General features: G+C 34.9%; 1 protein-coding gene across 1 annotated transcript; it reads left to right on the forward strand.

The window, feature by feature from the left end:
* The first annotated feature begins 15752 nt into the window (after positions 1 to 15752).
* On the forward strand, positions 15753 to 17133 carry LOC122229827 (NHP2-like protein 1). The gene has a single exon (XM_042955332.1). It carries the CDS (start codon positions 15782 to 15784, stop codon positions 16166 to 16168), a length of 387 nt encoding a protein of 128 aa, XP_042811266.1. The 5' UTR covers positions 15753 to 15781; the 3' UTR covers positions 16169 to 17133.
* The last annotated feature ends 307 nt before the right edge of the window (positions 17134 to 17440 follow it).

Genomic DNA, 17440 nt, shown 5'->3' on the forward strand with positions numbered 1-17440 from the left:
AACACTTAGAATAGTTACTAGGTAATATACCACATTTGAAAATGCAAAATGAATAGAAAAGTCCAATGTCAGCATATATTTTGAAAATAAAGCTCATATATTTTGCTTACAGATTGGATAGACAGTGTGTTTTCATGTTAAATGATATTTAAAGGGATATTTTATCAGTCCTGTCAAAGACAAGGCAACTAAAAAATAAAACTCCAGGTGACTCCATCAGGAAGGCTATTTGTACTAAGTAAAGTGAAAAATCTAAAATGGATGGAGGAGGGAATTGACAATCATTAAAAATCCTACCATACTGAGAATCATAGGAATTCTTAATTATTTTTGATCCTTGCACCTCTTTCTTAGAGCAGATTTGTAAATTCATGAAATCAAATACATTTCTAGGAAATCTACGGTTTCACCAAGATTTAATACATTCTGTATCAATATATGTTGTTCTTCCTTAACAAATTAAATAAAAAGAAATAGCAGCATTTGTAAAACCTACCATTAATATCAAAGAAGTGGTTAGCTTATTACTTTGAGATCTCTCCAACAACTAAATAAGTTTTATATGAAAACATGTGATTTATATTGGTGAAAAGTAATAGTTAGTACTAATACTTATATAATTTGTTGCCTACCTTCCTTTAGGAAATATGAAATTTCAATGAGAGATTAGTGAAGTGATTTTTTTTCCCCCTGTAACCAAGTTTATGGTCCCTCTGAATTTCCTCCATGGTCAACTACTGATAATATAGTGCTTGCTTTGTTAGTCACCTTTATGTCATCAGGCTGCCCTTCCTTATCATATTTCAAAGATTTTAATATTGAAGTTTGTACAAAGGAAGCTATACACTCATGATCTTAAAATGCTGGAACATAAAAGGGGACAAAAGTCAGAAAACATAATGGAGGGACCAACTTATCCAAATATTTGTTAAAGTCTTTGAGTGACAGGAATCATTTTATTCACAACAATTAAGTCTTCTCTGAATCATTATTTAAAAAATTCACCTAAAATGCTTTTATTTTGCAAAAGGAAAAAGAGCTTTGCTAATATTCCCTTTGTCATTGATTTTATTTCAAGAGGTATGAAAGTTTAAGAACAATAATATTGTGCACAATGAACATATATATGTATTTGTCTAGAAATAAAACCGTATTGGCAATCTTATAAAATTATGTTCACGTAGGAAAGAACATCCATAGAACAGATATGACCCTTAACAATATCTCATTCGTTGAAAACTTATTCAGTCTGTGTGCCAAGAAAAATATTGAATAAAATTGGTGTTTTCATGGCTTATGAACTAGTAAAATGAAGCGAATTAAACACAAGACCCTAGTGACTCTTTCCACTGAATACAGTAGCAAAAGTTCTTTAATTGGTCAGTTGCCCTAAGGCTTATGGTTCATTGACTTAATTAGAGCCAAGTAAAATGATTTCATCATGAAAGAAAATGTTTGAAGGGCACAAGATCTCTATATGATTGTGAGGATGTTCTCTATATGAACGTGGAAATATGAATGTGGGAAATCAAATAGCTATGTCCTGGGTTAGGAGAGTGTTCGGCTTTGCAGTACATTCCCTATAATCTCCTAACCCAGGGCATAGCTATTTGATTTCCCACATATGAATATGTCTTTGTATGCTTATAAGATGATAAAGAGCATTATGTTTTAAAGAGATCTGTAAAAATATAAGGAAAAGTGAACATTGAGTAGACATGCAAAAAAGTTAAATTTAGCTGCTCCAGACCTACAGAAGCAATTAAGATGTTTTCAATTTTTAAAATTTTGTTTTTCATTTTGTGGATTTTTTTTCCTAAATTAAAGTGTTAACATTCATAACAGTTAAACTTTATTTTAAAGTGATGAACATTTTTCAAAAATAATAATCAGAACCAGCCATAGTTTTATACATATAAACATAATTTATTAAAATTTTTATTCAAACATCTTCTCCACTATGCCAAATTCTTTAAAGTTAATATAGCTTGCGCAACACAAGTTTGATACCAAATATTAGTGACATGAAGCCAAATAACTTTCAGATTTCCACGTAATCAAAACAAGTGAAGACTAGATGGTTAATTTGTTTTGGGTTTTGCCAATTAATCCTCAAAGTTTCGCCCAATAGCACTTCTGATCTACTATGTGAACACTTTGTACCTCATTTTAAGAGAGAAAGCTTATTTTTTCCTCCTGTTGAGTATCGACCGATTTTGCGGCTAGCTGTGACCAATAAAATGCATCGGGGGTGATAATTTGGGATGTTGGATCTCAGGCATTATGGGAATATAGCAAGCCCCACTTCCTGCCTGCCAGAATTCAGTTGCCATGCTGTACGAAGCCCAAACAGCCACATGGAGTCCACTTGGAGAAGAACCAGGCAGATAGTGCTAAAAGTTCCAAACACATGGCCTAAATCAAAACATTCCATCCACCACCCTTGCCCCCTGGCATTCTAACTACCCTAGCTAAGATAGTAGACACATGAGAATAGTCATAGTTAACATTGTAGCCCAGCAGACATTATGTCAAGCAGAAGTGAGCTATCACCACTGAATACCACAGAATTGCAAGATACGAAGATGTTGTTCTAAGCCATTGAATTTTGGAGCAGATTATTCTGCAGCAGTTGGTAGATAAAATGAGTGAAACACCAAGAATTATAGCTTCATCCAAAGATTGAGCTTCCATGCTCTAATTTTTGTGTGACATGAGTAACTAGAAAACCTTGGAAGACATTCACTGATATCAATCCCCTTTGACGACAATGAACCTTTCATTAAATAGCTTACTAGCCACCACCATACATTATGATGCAGTAAGAGAGATGAGAAGTAATTCGAATGGTTTTTGTTAATTCTGCCCCAATGGCTGTCTGTAAGTTATCATGTTTTTTTTTTTTTTTTTCTTTTGGATTATCATGAACAGCTGGGAGATGTAAACCAGGGGATAATAGTTGAATAGTTAACTTAGGAGCTAAAAAGTTATTTTGGTTACCTTTTTTCCATGTAGAAGATAGATCATGTTTTACTTGAGTCTATGTTTTCTTCATAATTTAAGAAATAAATCAATCATTTTAAAGATTTTATTTTTACGATCACTATGTTATTCCCATCGTCCTTATTTATTTCTTGTGTAGAGACCTCTTTTCTGTTTCATTTCTCTTCTGTCGTCATGTAAAAACTCCAGATACAGTGATTGCTAACGTGGTTGGATAGAATGGGCTTCATCTTTTTCCCCCCCTCTTATAATTGTTTAGTCTACATTTGCCCTTACATGCCATTGAAAAAATAGCATTAGAATCAAACATGCATTACTGTAAACAGCAGCAGAAGAAATTTACATAGTTAAATGTGATAAGTGACATTTTATGACACCTTACATACAGTGATTTTATAATTGTGTTTCATCAACGTAACTAACAGAGTAACAGTTATTATTTGTATCTAAATTTGGAATTTACTCTTTAGGAATTTTTATAAGGTAATATAATAATTGCTTGTGTTTAATCAATGTAACATAAAGGTAATTTTTTATTAATTGCAGTCTGAACTTAAATTTAGTATTCCAATAAGTATATTGCTATGGACCATTACAGATGTGAATTTCATGAAACTGATGGTACTAATCAGATCCATGATCGTTCATTTATTTATTCATCCACTTAAAAATATCTGATTAACTGCTTTTCATTTCCACATACTGGATGATTGCTAGGAATACAGGGGCAAATGAGTGCCCTGTTCTATACAGTTCTTTGGAACTTCCTATAGTACAGAGTGCTAACATAAGCACATGGAAGAAGGGAATCATAGCTCTGACTACTGGGATTATAGGCCTGATATACATGAGACTCTAAGCACCGTTAACTCCTATCAACTATTAGCCACATAACATAACTGAAGACTTGAGAAAAAAAGCACTGATTTGTCACGTACTGGTAGTTGAAGGGGGCGATGCACATAATCCTCTGGCTGAAAGTTTTCATTGTGCTTCAATGACTTCAATTGAAATTCAGTATCAGCTATTTCAAAACTGTTGACCTATAATCTATAATCTATAAATCCTAGAAAAATATATTTCAGATGAATATTTTAATTAGACAAAATTATGACTAGGAAGATAGTACATTACACTAGACTACTTTTTTCCCCCCTTTTGGTCACAGAATGTCAATTACAATTTTCAAATTAAAGGAATAGGAAAATCTAGTCATTAGTAAAGCATTATTTCATTTAGTGTAGTGACAGAATATTACATAAACTCTGGATAGTGTAAAACTTGACTAAGAAAGTAACATTTCTAGATTAGTTTAGACTATAAAGAAAACATGTTCTTATACGCTTTGGTACACATAGATGAATACAGTGATAAAATAGTGTAGCTGATGGATTTTGACTGTTTTTATAAGGTGATATAAATTATAATGTTTTATGTGCCATGAGAATATTTTGAAGCCATTGATAACTTAAAAAGTATAAAACTCATTTAAAATTTTCCACACTGAGTCAATCACATATAAACTTACATGAAATGATTTTTTTAAAAATGAGACCTACAGAGAATCTTTGATGCGGATTTAAATAACTAAACCAGAAACGTTTTGGTAATAACATTTTTAGATTCAGAACTAAAATCCAAAATATAGACACCTAGTACAATATTTAAAAAAAAATAATATTTATTTATTTTTGAGAGAGAGAGAGAGAGAGAGAGAGAGAGAGAACCAGCAGGGGACAGGCAGAGAGAGGGAGACACAGAATCTGAAGCAGGCTCCTGACTCCCAGCTGTCAGCACAGAGCCTGACGTGGGGCTTGAACTCACAAACTATAAGATCATGACCTGAATGAACCAAAGTCGGACACTCAAGTGACTGAACCACAAGGCACCCTTCTTCTTCAGTAAGTTTTAACTGGTTTTTAAAAGTTGCCTCAAAACCAAAAGCGCAATTAATTAGAAATGTAATAAAATTAAATATCTTATGTTAAAATATAAGCAATCTAGTATTTACAAAGTACTTTTTGCTAAGAAGAAATTTTGCGATCTCTCTATCATCTGCCACCTTGTATTAATTTCAAATCAGTGAATTAACAGAAAGCAAGAAAGTGATCTTCAGTTGAGTGAAAAATGCTTGATCTTGAATATGTCAAACTTGTCTAACAGCTCAGATTTCACAGGATTAGCTACATTAGATCTAAAGAAGAAAGGGAATACAGCAGGATGTTTCCTCTATAGGCAAATACTTTTATGAAAACAATAATCCTATTCATAAGCAATTAAGAAAACACCATTAATAATCTGTTCCTCTCTAATAAGTTTGAGCTTAACTTTAAACATTTTTGCCTGTTAATGTACATTGGAATTAGGTGAGGAAGGTAAGTAATAACTTGTTTACTTATTTTTTACATCTTCAGGATCTTGACGGAAAATCACTATTGAATATCTTGGATTAATCCAAACAAAATAATTTTTTAACTGCATGGTATATAGCCCTATCATTGTGTTTGTTTAGTTTGGTTTCATATATATATATATGTATATATATATATATATATATATATATATATATATATACATATATATATAAAGGTTATTTGAGTAGACAATTGTAATGAGGTGCTATATTGAAGAGCAGTAAAAGTTCTTACATCATAAAAAGCAGTATTAATCAAAAATATATGAAGCATTAAAGAATGGAACAACTTTTTCAATGATCCATATACAAAAAGGATGATTTCTTGAAGCAATTTTTATATATTCTTATATAAATTGGCCTTCATTTCACTGACATTAGAAGAAAACAAATGCTTTTAAACAATAAAATTTCCATTTGCTTTTAAGTAATAGAACCTACAGGGATTCATTGTAAAGCCGATTATACTTATTTGATTCCATTAGTGTTATCATTTTTATTTCATGATTAGTTAGCCCTATTTTAAACCAACCATAACATGACAATGTTCATATTAGCTCAGATGTAAAAATGATTTCAAATGAAGTTGCTTTCTATAAAGTTTTCCTTGCTTTTTTTTTTCTTTTTAAAGTAAGTTTCTGATAATACATTACTCATTTCCCATATGTGTTAGCTGTATTTGGGTCTTTGGAAATTAAATCTACTAATTAGATTCCCATACATTTTTATTACCTGATCTCAAAATTTATTAATATATCTTAAGAAAAAAATACTAAAATGATAATTTCTTCTATCTCATAAATTGTCCTTATCCCAAGTTCCATTAATATTTATTTTCATAGCCAAAGCAATTGTACATGCATTCCCACCTTTTTCTTTCCTCTAAGGACCCTCTTTACGACCTCCAATTTTTGTTCTAATATTATTCTGTAAGGTGGTTTCATATTTCATACAGACTCTTTTTAATAGGCTATTATTAATTATTGAACTTCATTTTCCTTCTTTGTAAGAACTAATCAGAATCAATAATGGCTTCTTACCTATTCCTCCTACATAACAAATTTGTTACTAGATTTCTTGGTATAGCCAGAAGTTGACTATTAATTATTCTTTCATAAACTCATCTAATGGTTAATGTAGTATAAGGGTCAGTCTATATATCTGTCTTCTTGTCTGTCCATCTGTCTATCATCCATTATCTATCTATATCATCTGTTAGGCCAGAGAGGCATGGAGAGGGTTGGAAAAGTAACTAATTAAATTACATAGATACATACATACAAAATCCCCAAATTCAGCTTATTGGGGAAAACTGTGAATACCCAGAGAATTATTTAGATATTTTAATAAATTCTTCTTAAAAAATTTTTTTTAACGTTTTTATTTTTGAGACAGAGAGAGACAAAGCATGAACGGGGGATGTTTATTTATTTATTTCGAGAGAGGGAGAGCATGTAGGAGAGGGGCAGAAAGAGGGAGAGAAAAGGAATCACAAGCTGGTTTCAAGCTCAGAGCAGAGCCCAACACAGGCCTGGATCTCCCAACCGTGAGATCATGACAGGAGCTGAAATCACGAATCGGATGTTCAACTGACTGAGCCACCCAGGTGCCCCATTTTTTAATATTTTTCCTTAAAATTAAAATTAAACGAGTATTTATTGTTTAGCCTAAAGTGGTTGATCTGTGATTATATTTGTAATTATATTTTCTCCTTCTTCTACATGACATTCTTAAATTTGGGATTCCAGAAAGCCCAACAAAAATCTGTCTTTCCCCACTGTCTTGCGTGGCCATGAACAACTATTTAACTTCTTTAAACTGTAGTGTCACCTATAACATGAGAATGATAATATTCTTTTCAAAAGATTTTTGACCTCATTTAATGAGATAAAGACAGAAAGAGTGTCATAGTTTGTGACCAATAAATGACAGTTTAGCACAATTTTCACTATTAGCATTATACACAATAAACAAAGGGTTTTTTAGGTCTCTACATGTTAGAATATCTTATTTTCCTATACATTTTCTATGAGAATATAGTAAACCAAAATGGATTCTTAGTAGTGCCAAGTATATACGATTTGGGGGGAAATAAAAGCTTTCTAACTATTAAATGTAAAGTTTGATATATAGCTGTCAGAAGAAAACAATTATGCATGACCTAAACGAGCCTCCAAATTGCCCAGCCAGCTGCTCTAGTCTCAAACCATTCTCCCCTCTCCACTAAGCTTCTGTCACATTTATCTTATGTTTTCTAGAATGTTCCAATATGATTCCAGCCAAAGAGTGCCCTTCATATTCCTTTCTGAAAGAATCTTCTGTCATCTTTTTTTTTGCCTTATGCTGTGCTGTCCACTATGGTAGTGATTAGCCATATACGCTTGATGAAATTCAAGTTCAAATCAGTTAACACTAATTAATTAACCTGTTGTTCAACTGGAAGACAGGCTTTGGAATAGCTGTGTTCTTGTCTATCTTGTCTGCTACTGTGTATACAGTGGTATGCTAGGAAATATTGAAAAATTGGCTCTCTGATAAAAGACAGTAAGTTCAGAATTGCCAATTCCCCTGGTGTAAATATTCACACAGTGGCCAACAGGAAGTTGCAAATGTGAAAGCACTAACCATGGAGCTGGAAAGAGATGCATATATCTGGCTGTCACAAGCCTATATGAACTGGCTCTAGTATGCCACTTCATGTGTCCAATGATAAGAAAGGAGCTAGACACTTAACAAAGGGCCAATATTATTGAATAAATGGGCAAATAAATAAAGGTAAGTTTTAAAAATGTTAGTTCACTCACTCTTACTTAAATTATTTTTGGATGAGATAATACATGCTGAGTTTACAAGTTGACCATCATGTTTAAATATCAGTATCACTCCAGTAGCTAGGTGAAAATTTTGTCATACGATATTTATTACTTAGCCTACTTAGACCTAGCAGGAATTTATCACTTTCAAAGATAAGATTTGTCTAGTGACAAATATTTTTTAAAGGTACAAAATAAAACTATCACGTTGACTTTCACGTCCAGTATTTTCAACTCAAAGAATACAACAAAATTTGAGAAGTGGTTTTATTGGCCACCTGTAATTAGTTGTCATGACTACATGAATGAGGGGTCTTTATCATTAGGAATAATTTTTGTCCTTATCTGTATCTACATTTAATTACCAGTGGTTCAATTCTTAAAATATTCATTACATCAAAATAGACTTATGGAAAATTATGTACTTTTTTTTCTTGTTTTTTAAGTATATTGTAATATCAAATTTTCTGTTTCCATAGAGCTGGTCATTTTTCCTGTTTAAATATTTAAGATCATATCTGAGTATGATATTTAGAATAAGTCAGTGGTGATTGATATGTGCCCTATAACCTCAACGGATGGGGGAAATTGGAGAATAAACGACAATTGGCTTTGTGTGGTTATTTTGTTTTGTGACATTTTTCACATTTTTCCATCCAAAGCTTTTTCAAAAGCAAATAACAAAAATGAGTTAATTAAATGCTCGAGGAAATTTTTTAAGTAAAAAGAAACATCATGAAATTACAGTGATGAGGAAACCATCAGTACCTTCTTGGTATGTGATTTAATTATGTTTGCATGTTTAAAACGAATACTTATAATCTTTTTAATATTGAAAATTTTCGTTGCTACTGCTTTTGCAATATAATCCCTTACAAAATAATGATAAATTTAGGATGGAAATGAAATATTTATAATTATAATGCTTCTGGTTAATTAATTATTCTTGCTAATTGTAAGCATGGTGGTTGAGTTGCTTTTTTTTTTTTTTTTTTGATGTTTGAGATTTTGAATTGTTTCCTTAAAGGTGAGCTAGAAATCTTTTAGGTAGCTTTGCTTTTAAGTTTATTTATTTATTTTGGGAGAGAGAAAGAGAGAGAGTGTGAGCAGAGAAGGAGCAGACAGAGAGAAGGAGAGAGAACCCCGAGAAGGCTCTGTGCTGTCAGGGCGGAGCCCGACATGGGGCTCAGTCTCATGAATGTGAGATCATGACCCGAGTCAAAATCAAGCATTGGGCGCTTAACTGACTGAACCGCCCAAAATTTTGTAAATTGTGGCCCAAATTTGTTGGGCATTTTATCAAAGACCATCATTTTTCATAGAGAATAGTATGCTACCATCCACAAGACTTACGTAGGGTTTCTTGATTCAGTGCAAGCATATCTTGTTGTCGTTGGTACTATTGATGATCTACCCTGTAATGAATAGGCCCGCCTCTGAGTCCCTCCATCTGTGTATGATATTTGATAATTTTTAAAAACCTGGAATGTTTTTCTATAGTTTATAATCAAACAAGCTCCCATTTGATCCTCAGATTTAACAACACTTAGTTTTTCACTTAAAACCCCAATTTGGAATTTTACACACACAGACATTCATATACTTGACAGGTTTATTTAATACGTTTGCCCTCTTTTGGGGAAGGGATTGGTACCTAGACATCAATTTTATAGACCCCGCACTATAAAAATATTTATATATATACAGATATATGGCACTGTAGACCAGTTAGCGTTACAGAATTTTTGTTCACTGAACAAAATAAACAAAAATCAGTTAGTAAAAATCTGGACAGCAATTACAATTGCAATGGAAACAGAATCACGTCTGTTTTCAATGTCAAAACCATTCCTCAAACATAGGAAAACCTTTATTTAAACTGTGTCTTGCTAACGTAGAAGAGTGACGTCTCTTGCCACCATGGTCTATCGTGTCCTGAGGAGAACAAGCAATTGATGCTGTGACTAAGATTTTCCAGCTGAATAAAACACAGGCCAATCTCACAACAGAAGTGTGTAAAGAGAGAAGTGTTGTAAGATGTGTGATGCACATAGAAAATACCAACTCTATTTTGAGTATTCTCGCTAGATGCTTGAATTAGATACACTCCCAAATAGTCTCCACAAAAACAAATTTTGTAGATATTCTCAGATGGTTTAGCAATTTAGTTATATATACTGTGAGGTACGTTCATAACAAAACCATATCTGCTGTCGTGGCACTAGTATTTATAAATTCTCTAAGTTTCTGTAACTTTTCAGCTACTCATAGATTCTCCAAGGAAGATTGGATTTTAAACCACTTTATTAATGAAGAAATTGAGCTTTAAAAGACTAAGGAGAGGAAAAGGAAAATTATAACTCAGAATTTTTGATTCAATACCTTCTATTTTCATGACACTAGACTGCATCGTTATCGATCCATTCTATTTTGCTATGCTCTATTTTCCAAAGTAGACTCAGTATATATGGGGCATTAAGTGAATAATCAACCTCTTGATTGTTATTTCTGTTGTTACGACTTTCTCCCTGAAGACCCAATGAACTATAAATCAAATATTTGCTTCCTAATGAAGCCTAGCTCAGGAATTCTCCAAGTCCAAGTGGCAGTATGTAGAGAATTCTGCTAACCTTAAGATTTAAGCATCTTTAATGAAACACTGTGGAAAGTATTCACTGGCAGCCTAATACAACCTCCAGGGATATAATATAATAAAGGGACCCTGAACAATCAAAATTGAAGTTTTCTGCATAACTGCCACATGACATACTCTTCTATTTATTTTTTAGGCTTCCTAGAACCAAATATATAAGTTATTACGGGTTATAAATCTCAAAAAATATCAAGCTCTCTTCCAATGCTTTCTGCATTAAAAATGGGCATTCACAAATATTGGTTTGAAGGAAATCAGTAATTAATGGAGAATATTGCCCTAAGAAGGTGTGACTGATAATATTTTATATCCTGAAATAATGAAATCATTCAAGGTTATTTTACAGTGCTCAAATATTTAAAAGTCTTCTCTATGATTTTCCAAAGCCAGAAAAATAGCTTTTTCATCCTCTTTCCACATACACGCGCACACACACACACACCTGTATTCTAAGAGGAGCAATACACAAGCAAAAAAATGAACACTTGTGTGTGTTTGTATGTACATCTATGTCTGTATGTATAAATGTATTTATATGTATATAAATGTATTTATATACATATAAATGTATTTATATATATAAATGTATTTATATATATAAATGTATTTATATATATATAAATGTATTTATATATATAAATGTATTTATATATATAAATGTATTTATATATATAAATGTATTTATATATATAAATAAAATAAATATATGTGTGTATATATGTGTATGTGTCTATGTATGTGGGTATATATAATATATATATATATATACACACACACACACACAGATGTATGTATGTATACACCAAATATGTAATAGTTAACTTTTTTGAAATGTTGGTGGAAATTTGATTAGTCATAAGCAAACCTTTATTTTTAAAATGATTTATGAAATAGCTCTCCTTCTGGTATTCTGTACTAAGAGATGGTTTTATGTAACGTGAGTTTATCATTACTTAATAGTTATTATTTATTTATTTATTTATTTTTTTATTTATGCTGTGTAGTCATTTGCTTTCAGAAGCTACTATAAAGCTGTATTAATTAGCATTTCTTTTATATTTAAGAATTTGGCAAATGAAGAAAAACATTTCCAAAGGTCCTTAGACTTTCATCCCTAAATCTTTTCCTTTTGATTATTTAAATGTTTGCTAACTATAGGAAATATTGCATTTTTAATTGGTGTGGATTTAAAGGAAGTATTTTGTGCAATTTCTCAAGAAAATTTATTTATGATATTGCTTAATAGTTTAGACTGTCTCTGAACATATCTCAGTTAAAAGCTTTGAGGAAACCTAAGAAAATTATAAGAACAGGAAACAAGTTCTCTGTACATTAGGGAAGTCATCAGAAACCATAAAAGCTAGTCTTTTACATACTCATCAGGAGACACATGAGAATATAATTAAAATGAAATACACAGGAAAATGAGGGAGGAGTAACAAATGTTAGTACAATTAAAAAGAACATTGGGTTCTAACAAGTTTAATAATTCAAAACTTATTTATTAAGCAACTGATGCATAAATATGTCCCTTCTAAGTTGAGGAAGAGGCAGTATCTGTCTTTTAGGGGTTTAGGAACTAGGGAAAGTTTAGGGGTCAGGAGAACAGGGTACAGTCACAAACCAGTGTACCACAGGGTTAAGAATGCGAATTGGCATAAATGAGGTGGGAAGAGATATGAACATTCAAAAGAGGCTGGAATATCATGTGATTAGGAAATCAGAAATTCATCACGAAATATGTGTCTTGTAAGATAATTTATGAATGTTTGTATGAGTTTAACTGCTCATGGAATGAATGAAAAGAAGACACATGTAGTTTAAGGAAGACACGCTTAGGTAAAATAGAAAGCAAGAGTAAATGTGTGGTATTGTTGGGGAGCAAGAACTCCCATTCCCTCGAAGGTTCTTCTACCTGGACTAGGAATCAAATTGATATGAGACAGATTAACAGGAGAAAATAAAATTTAATAGTGTATGTATAGGGAATCCACAAAGACATAGAAATTCCAACGACAGTCAGACAAAATGAGATATATCTGTCATCCTGAACAAAGGAGAAGACAGTAGGGGTCCAGAACATCAGAGGAAGGAATGTACTTCACAGAGTAATATGAAGAGCAGATATTTTGGGGTGCCTGGGTGGTTCAGTCAGTTAAGGGTCCCACTCTTGATTTTGGCTGGGGTCATGATCTCGCAGTTGGTGAGTTTGAGCCCTGCTGTGGGCTCGGCACTGACAGCATGGGGTCTGTTTGAGATTTTCTCTCTCCCTCTCTCTCTGCCCCTCCCCATTTCATGTGCTCTCTCTCTCTTTCTCTTAAAATAAATAAATAAACTTAAATTTTTTTTTAAAAACAAGAGCAGATGTTTGGTACTTAAATGTTTATCCTGCCATACAGGTATTCACTTGAATAAAATTTATCTCTACTAATAACCCTTATTCTGGGAAAAATCCTCAATTTAGGTTCCTCTGTATAATTAAGGGAGAGGCAAAAGTTTCTCTTGAGACTGTAGGGTCTAGATTGCTTTGAGCTGAGAATGATCTTCATGCCAAAGTGGCCCATCTTGGGGCAGCCTACCCTCAGCCCCTACAATATCTTGGAGCATGTTTGGGGGGCTTTCAGGTAGTTCTAGCTGACTGGCCACAGGGCAGCTGAAGGCGCTTGATGTGAAGTCTGGGCATACACTATGCATGACCTCCAGGACCAGCACTGCCATTCATCTTTCAGTAGGAAACGTGAGGCTGACTCTTGCTTCGTTATCTAGAATAGATAATAATAGGCCCACACAACTTTGCAATCGACCCACACAGATTTGCTTTCAAATAAGGTACTAAATCTTAGACTGAATCACATTTTCACTCCCACCTCTCAGCATCTTTATGTGATTTTTAAAGTTGGCAAGGAAAAGCGAGGGAAGCTTGGGAATTGTGGGGGCACACAAGAGTTCCTGTCTAAAATGTGCTGGTGTTGTCTTCATCATCTACTTGACTGAGGTGTTCCTCAATTTCAAAGCTTCTCACATGCATTCACTATTCATTCCCTTCTCTAAAATTTCTTGTTGATGACTACACAGTCTAGTTTGTTCTGTTTTCTTATGACATGAAATACTTAAACGGATTCTTACCTTCAAGTCAGATAGATCTTTGATAAGAAAAAAAAGGGGGGGGTTCTAACTTCAGAGTTGTGAGTATTTTGGAGGAAGAGCCTGAATTTAAGCCCCAAATGCCTTTGATCCCTCCTTCTCATCAGAAGGGGAATTTTCAGTGTGGTCTACTCAAAGAGTAGAGTGTTCCTCTTTGGGATCAATTGCCTTTGCTCTGGTTTAATCTAAGGCAACATTTTTATTATTGTGATTATGAAATGAAGAATAGAGATCACAGAATAGAGAATGAAGGCAAAGGGGATATGAAGCAGGGAAGGAGGCAAAGTAGTACCTCAACAGGATTTGGAAGTCCTGGAGGAAACTTAGCCTTTGGGGTCTGACAATGGCGCTTGCTGTGCTGGGTCCCCATAGTGTCTCTATAGGTTCTCCCAAAGTCTGGCTTTCACCCTAGTAGAGGTTAACATAGAGATGAGACATTGGACATTGATGAACAAAGCTCAGTATTGAGCCCCTGAGGCTCAGGGGGCAGATGTGCCCCAGAAAATCCAAGAATGGGGAGAAGATATGACACATAAATGGGATCTACAAGAAGCTCTATTTGTTTGGTTTTACTTTTATCAGTATTCCCAGACATTTATGTGTATACTACTTTTATATATATCCTAAGTTTAAATTTCTAATCAAATAGTTTTCCTGTGTATTCAGTTATTCTATGTATAGCACACACTTTTTTTTATAATATACTTTTGATAAATACTCTTTTGTTAAGCCTTACATGTCTAAAGTGTATATAATCTCTTGTGATATCTAATGAGTATATACTTCTCATGCAAGATGAGCTCTTTCATAGTCTTCTCATAATGTGCAGCAGGACGTTTTCCAGATTATGTGGCATGGGAAAGGGATAGGTTCATAAAAAACAGTTACAAACCAAGAGGTCTTCCAGCCTCCATACCTCTGTTGCATCCTCTTATTGAAGGGTAAGCATAAAAAGAACAATCTTAAGTGTAGGAACCAGGAAATACAGATCTGGTGTATCAGTTGTCTTTATGAGTTGGCTGGGAAATCTAGATACAGTAAAACCTTGGATGGTGAGTAACTTGTTCTGCCAGTGTAGTGTTCTGCAAGATGAACAAACATACCTAATTAACTTTAACTTGATAAGTGAGCAATGTCTTGCAATATGAATAGTATGTTATGCCAAATCGTCACATGATCAAAACCGAGCCAATGGTTCTTGAAAGTTGTTTTGATATACGAATGCTTTGGATTACAAGCATGATTCTGGAACAAATTCTGCTTCTAAATTAAGGTTTACTGTAATCAGCACCTGGAAACCTGGGGGATTGTAAGAAATAGCTAAAAGTTGTTTATGAATCAGCTTTGCCACCCTTGGGAGATGGGACGTCAGGCCTCTAGACTGGAATAATTCATGCTCCTTGTTGGGCTCGTGTCCAAGCAACACGTAGTGATATTGAAGGCCATTTCTTTACAATCTGCTTATTACACAAAACTTTTTTTAAATTTTTTTAATGTTTATTTATTTTTAAGAGAGAGACAAAGCATGAGTGGGGGAAGAGCAGACAGAGAGGGAGACACAGAATTCGAAGCAGGCTCCAAGCTCTGAGCTGTCAGCACAGAGCGGGTCACAGGGCTCAAACCCATGAACCGTGAGATCACGACCTGAGCCGAAGTCGGAGGCTTAACCGACTGAGCCACACAGGTGCCCCACAAAACTTTTTTAAAATAACATATAGAGGCGGTGCTGGGCAGGAGACCACCGAGGCAGACGCGATGACTGAGGCTGATGTAAATCCGAAGGCCTACCCCCTCGCAGACGCCCACCTCACCAAGAAACTACTGGACCTTGTTCAGCAGTCATGTAACTACAAGCAGCTTCGGAAAGGAGCTAATGAAGCCACCAAAACCCTCAACAGAGGCATCTCTGAGTTCATCGTGATGGCTGCAGACGCTGAGCCGCTGGAGATCATCCTTCACCTTCCGCTGCTATGTGAGGATAAGAACGTGCCCTACGTGTTTGTGCGCTCTAAGCAGGCCCTGGGGCGGGCCTGTGGGGTCTCCAGGCCTGTCATCGCCTGTTCTGTCACCATCAAAGAAGGCTCACAGCTGAAGCAGCAGATCCAGTCCATTCAGCAGTCCATTGAAAGGCTCTTAGTCTAAACCGGCGGCCTGTGCCCCACTCCTCACTGAGTCCTCCCCTTGGGGTTGTGTATCCTATTGTCTGTGTTAGCATGTAGTACCTCCGGCCACGTTCTCTTGTTATATCACAGTACTAAATCCGGGTTTTGCATTTTTGTATTATTTTTGTTTTACGGGGTGTTATCCGTATATTAATCCTCCACCCAGCCCAGTCTCCCATTCTTCTCTGCCATCTTATCCTCCCTTTTGAAAACTGAACTAATGCGAAGAACAGGCGGAGACAGAGTGGTGATTCCATTCAAAGGCAGGGAAGAGCCAGGATAGAGATCTCGTTCCAGCTTTCAGGCGCTGACTTCCCCTTGTGTGCAGGACCTGATGGGTGTAAACACCATTCACTTTGTATCCCTCGTGCCTGGTGTACAAAATCATTCCATAAGCGTTTGCTCTCTATGGAGATTGTGTAGCATTTGGGGAGAAAGCATGTATCCTGTGAGGTTATTAGGTGTATGTCCAAGTGTCGTGTGCTAATCTGCCCCTGCCGTTTGCTTCGGTAATGTGGTTATTGTTCCCCCTCTCCCCCAACTCCTAACCATGCCCCTGAGGGCAGCAGGGCAGCAGCATAGCAAAGATGTGCTGCAGAATTCCAGAAGCTGCCTGAGCAAGTTAGACATGGGGCAGTTGACCTAGGTCTTGAAGGAGTCCAGAGTGGCAAGAGAAAAGAGAATCAACTGATGCTGAAATGAAGAAGTCTCGTGAGTCCCGGAGGCCTGACTGGAAGCTACAGCAGAGATGCTGAAGTCCAGGAAACATCCTCTCTGGTGAATGCAAAGGTCTTCAGTGGACAGTTGGTACCAGCTCTGAAAGCCATGACCCCTGTTCCCTGCCACAGTGTGGGGCAGGTGTGTGTATTCTTCATCACATCAGAAGGACAGTGCTCGTGTGCCATTCTCGTGAGCATTCTAATAAAGAGATATATTCATATTCCAGTTTAAAAAAAATAAAATAAAATAACATATAGAGAAAAATTATATTATGATACTACTGAGCAGAAGGTACAAAGAAACATGATGCCCTTGCTTAAGAACATAATTATTCAATGAAATTATGCTCACTCACTGGGTTTTTTTGAAAAGAAGGAAAAGAAGAATAGAAAGGAAGAAGGAAGGAAGGAGGGAGGTAGGGAAGGAAGGAGGGAAAGAGGGAGGAAGGGGGAAAGCAGGGGGGAGGGGTAAAAGACAGAAACATTTTGTAAGTTAGCTTCAGTTATTACCCTATTAAAAATTCTAATTCATT

The sequence above is a fragment of the Panthera leo genome, chromosome C2 (genome assembly GCF_018350215.1).
Source record: "Panthera leo isolate Ple1 chromosome C2, P.leo_Ple1_pat1.1, whole genome shotgun sequence".
Lineage (NCBI taxonomy): Eukaryota > Metazoa > Chordata > Mammalia > Carnivora > Felidae > Panthera > Panthera leo.

Bases quoted from the DNA above. Each gene is read 5' to 3' on its own strand.
- LOC122229827 (XM_042955332.1), top strand. From the start codon at position 15,782: ATGACTGAGGCTGATGTAAATCCGAAGGCCTACCCCCTCGCAGACGCC.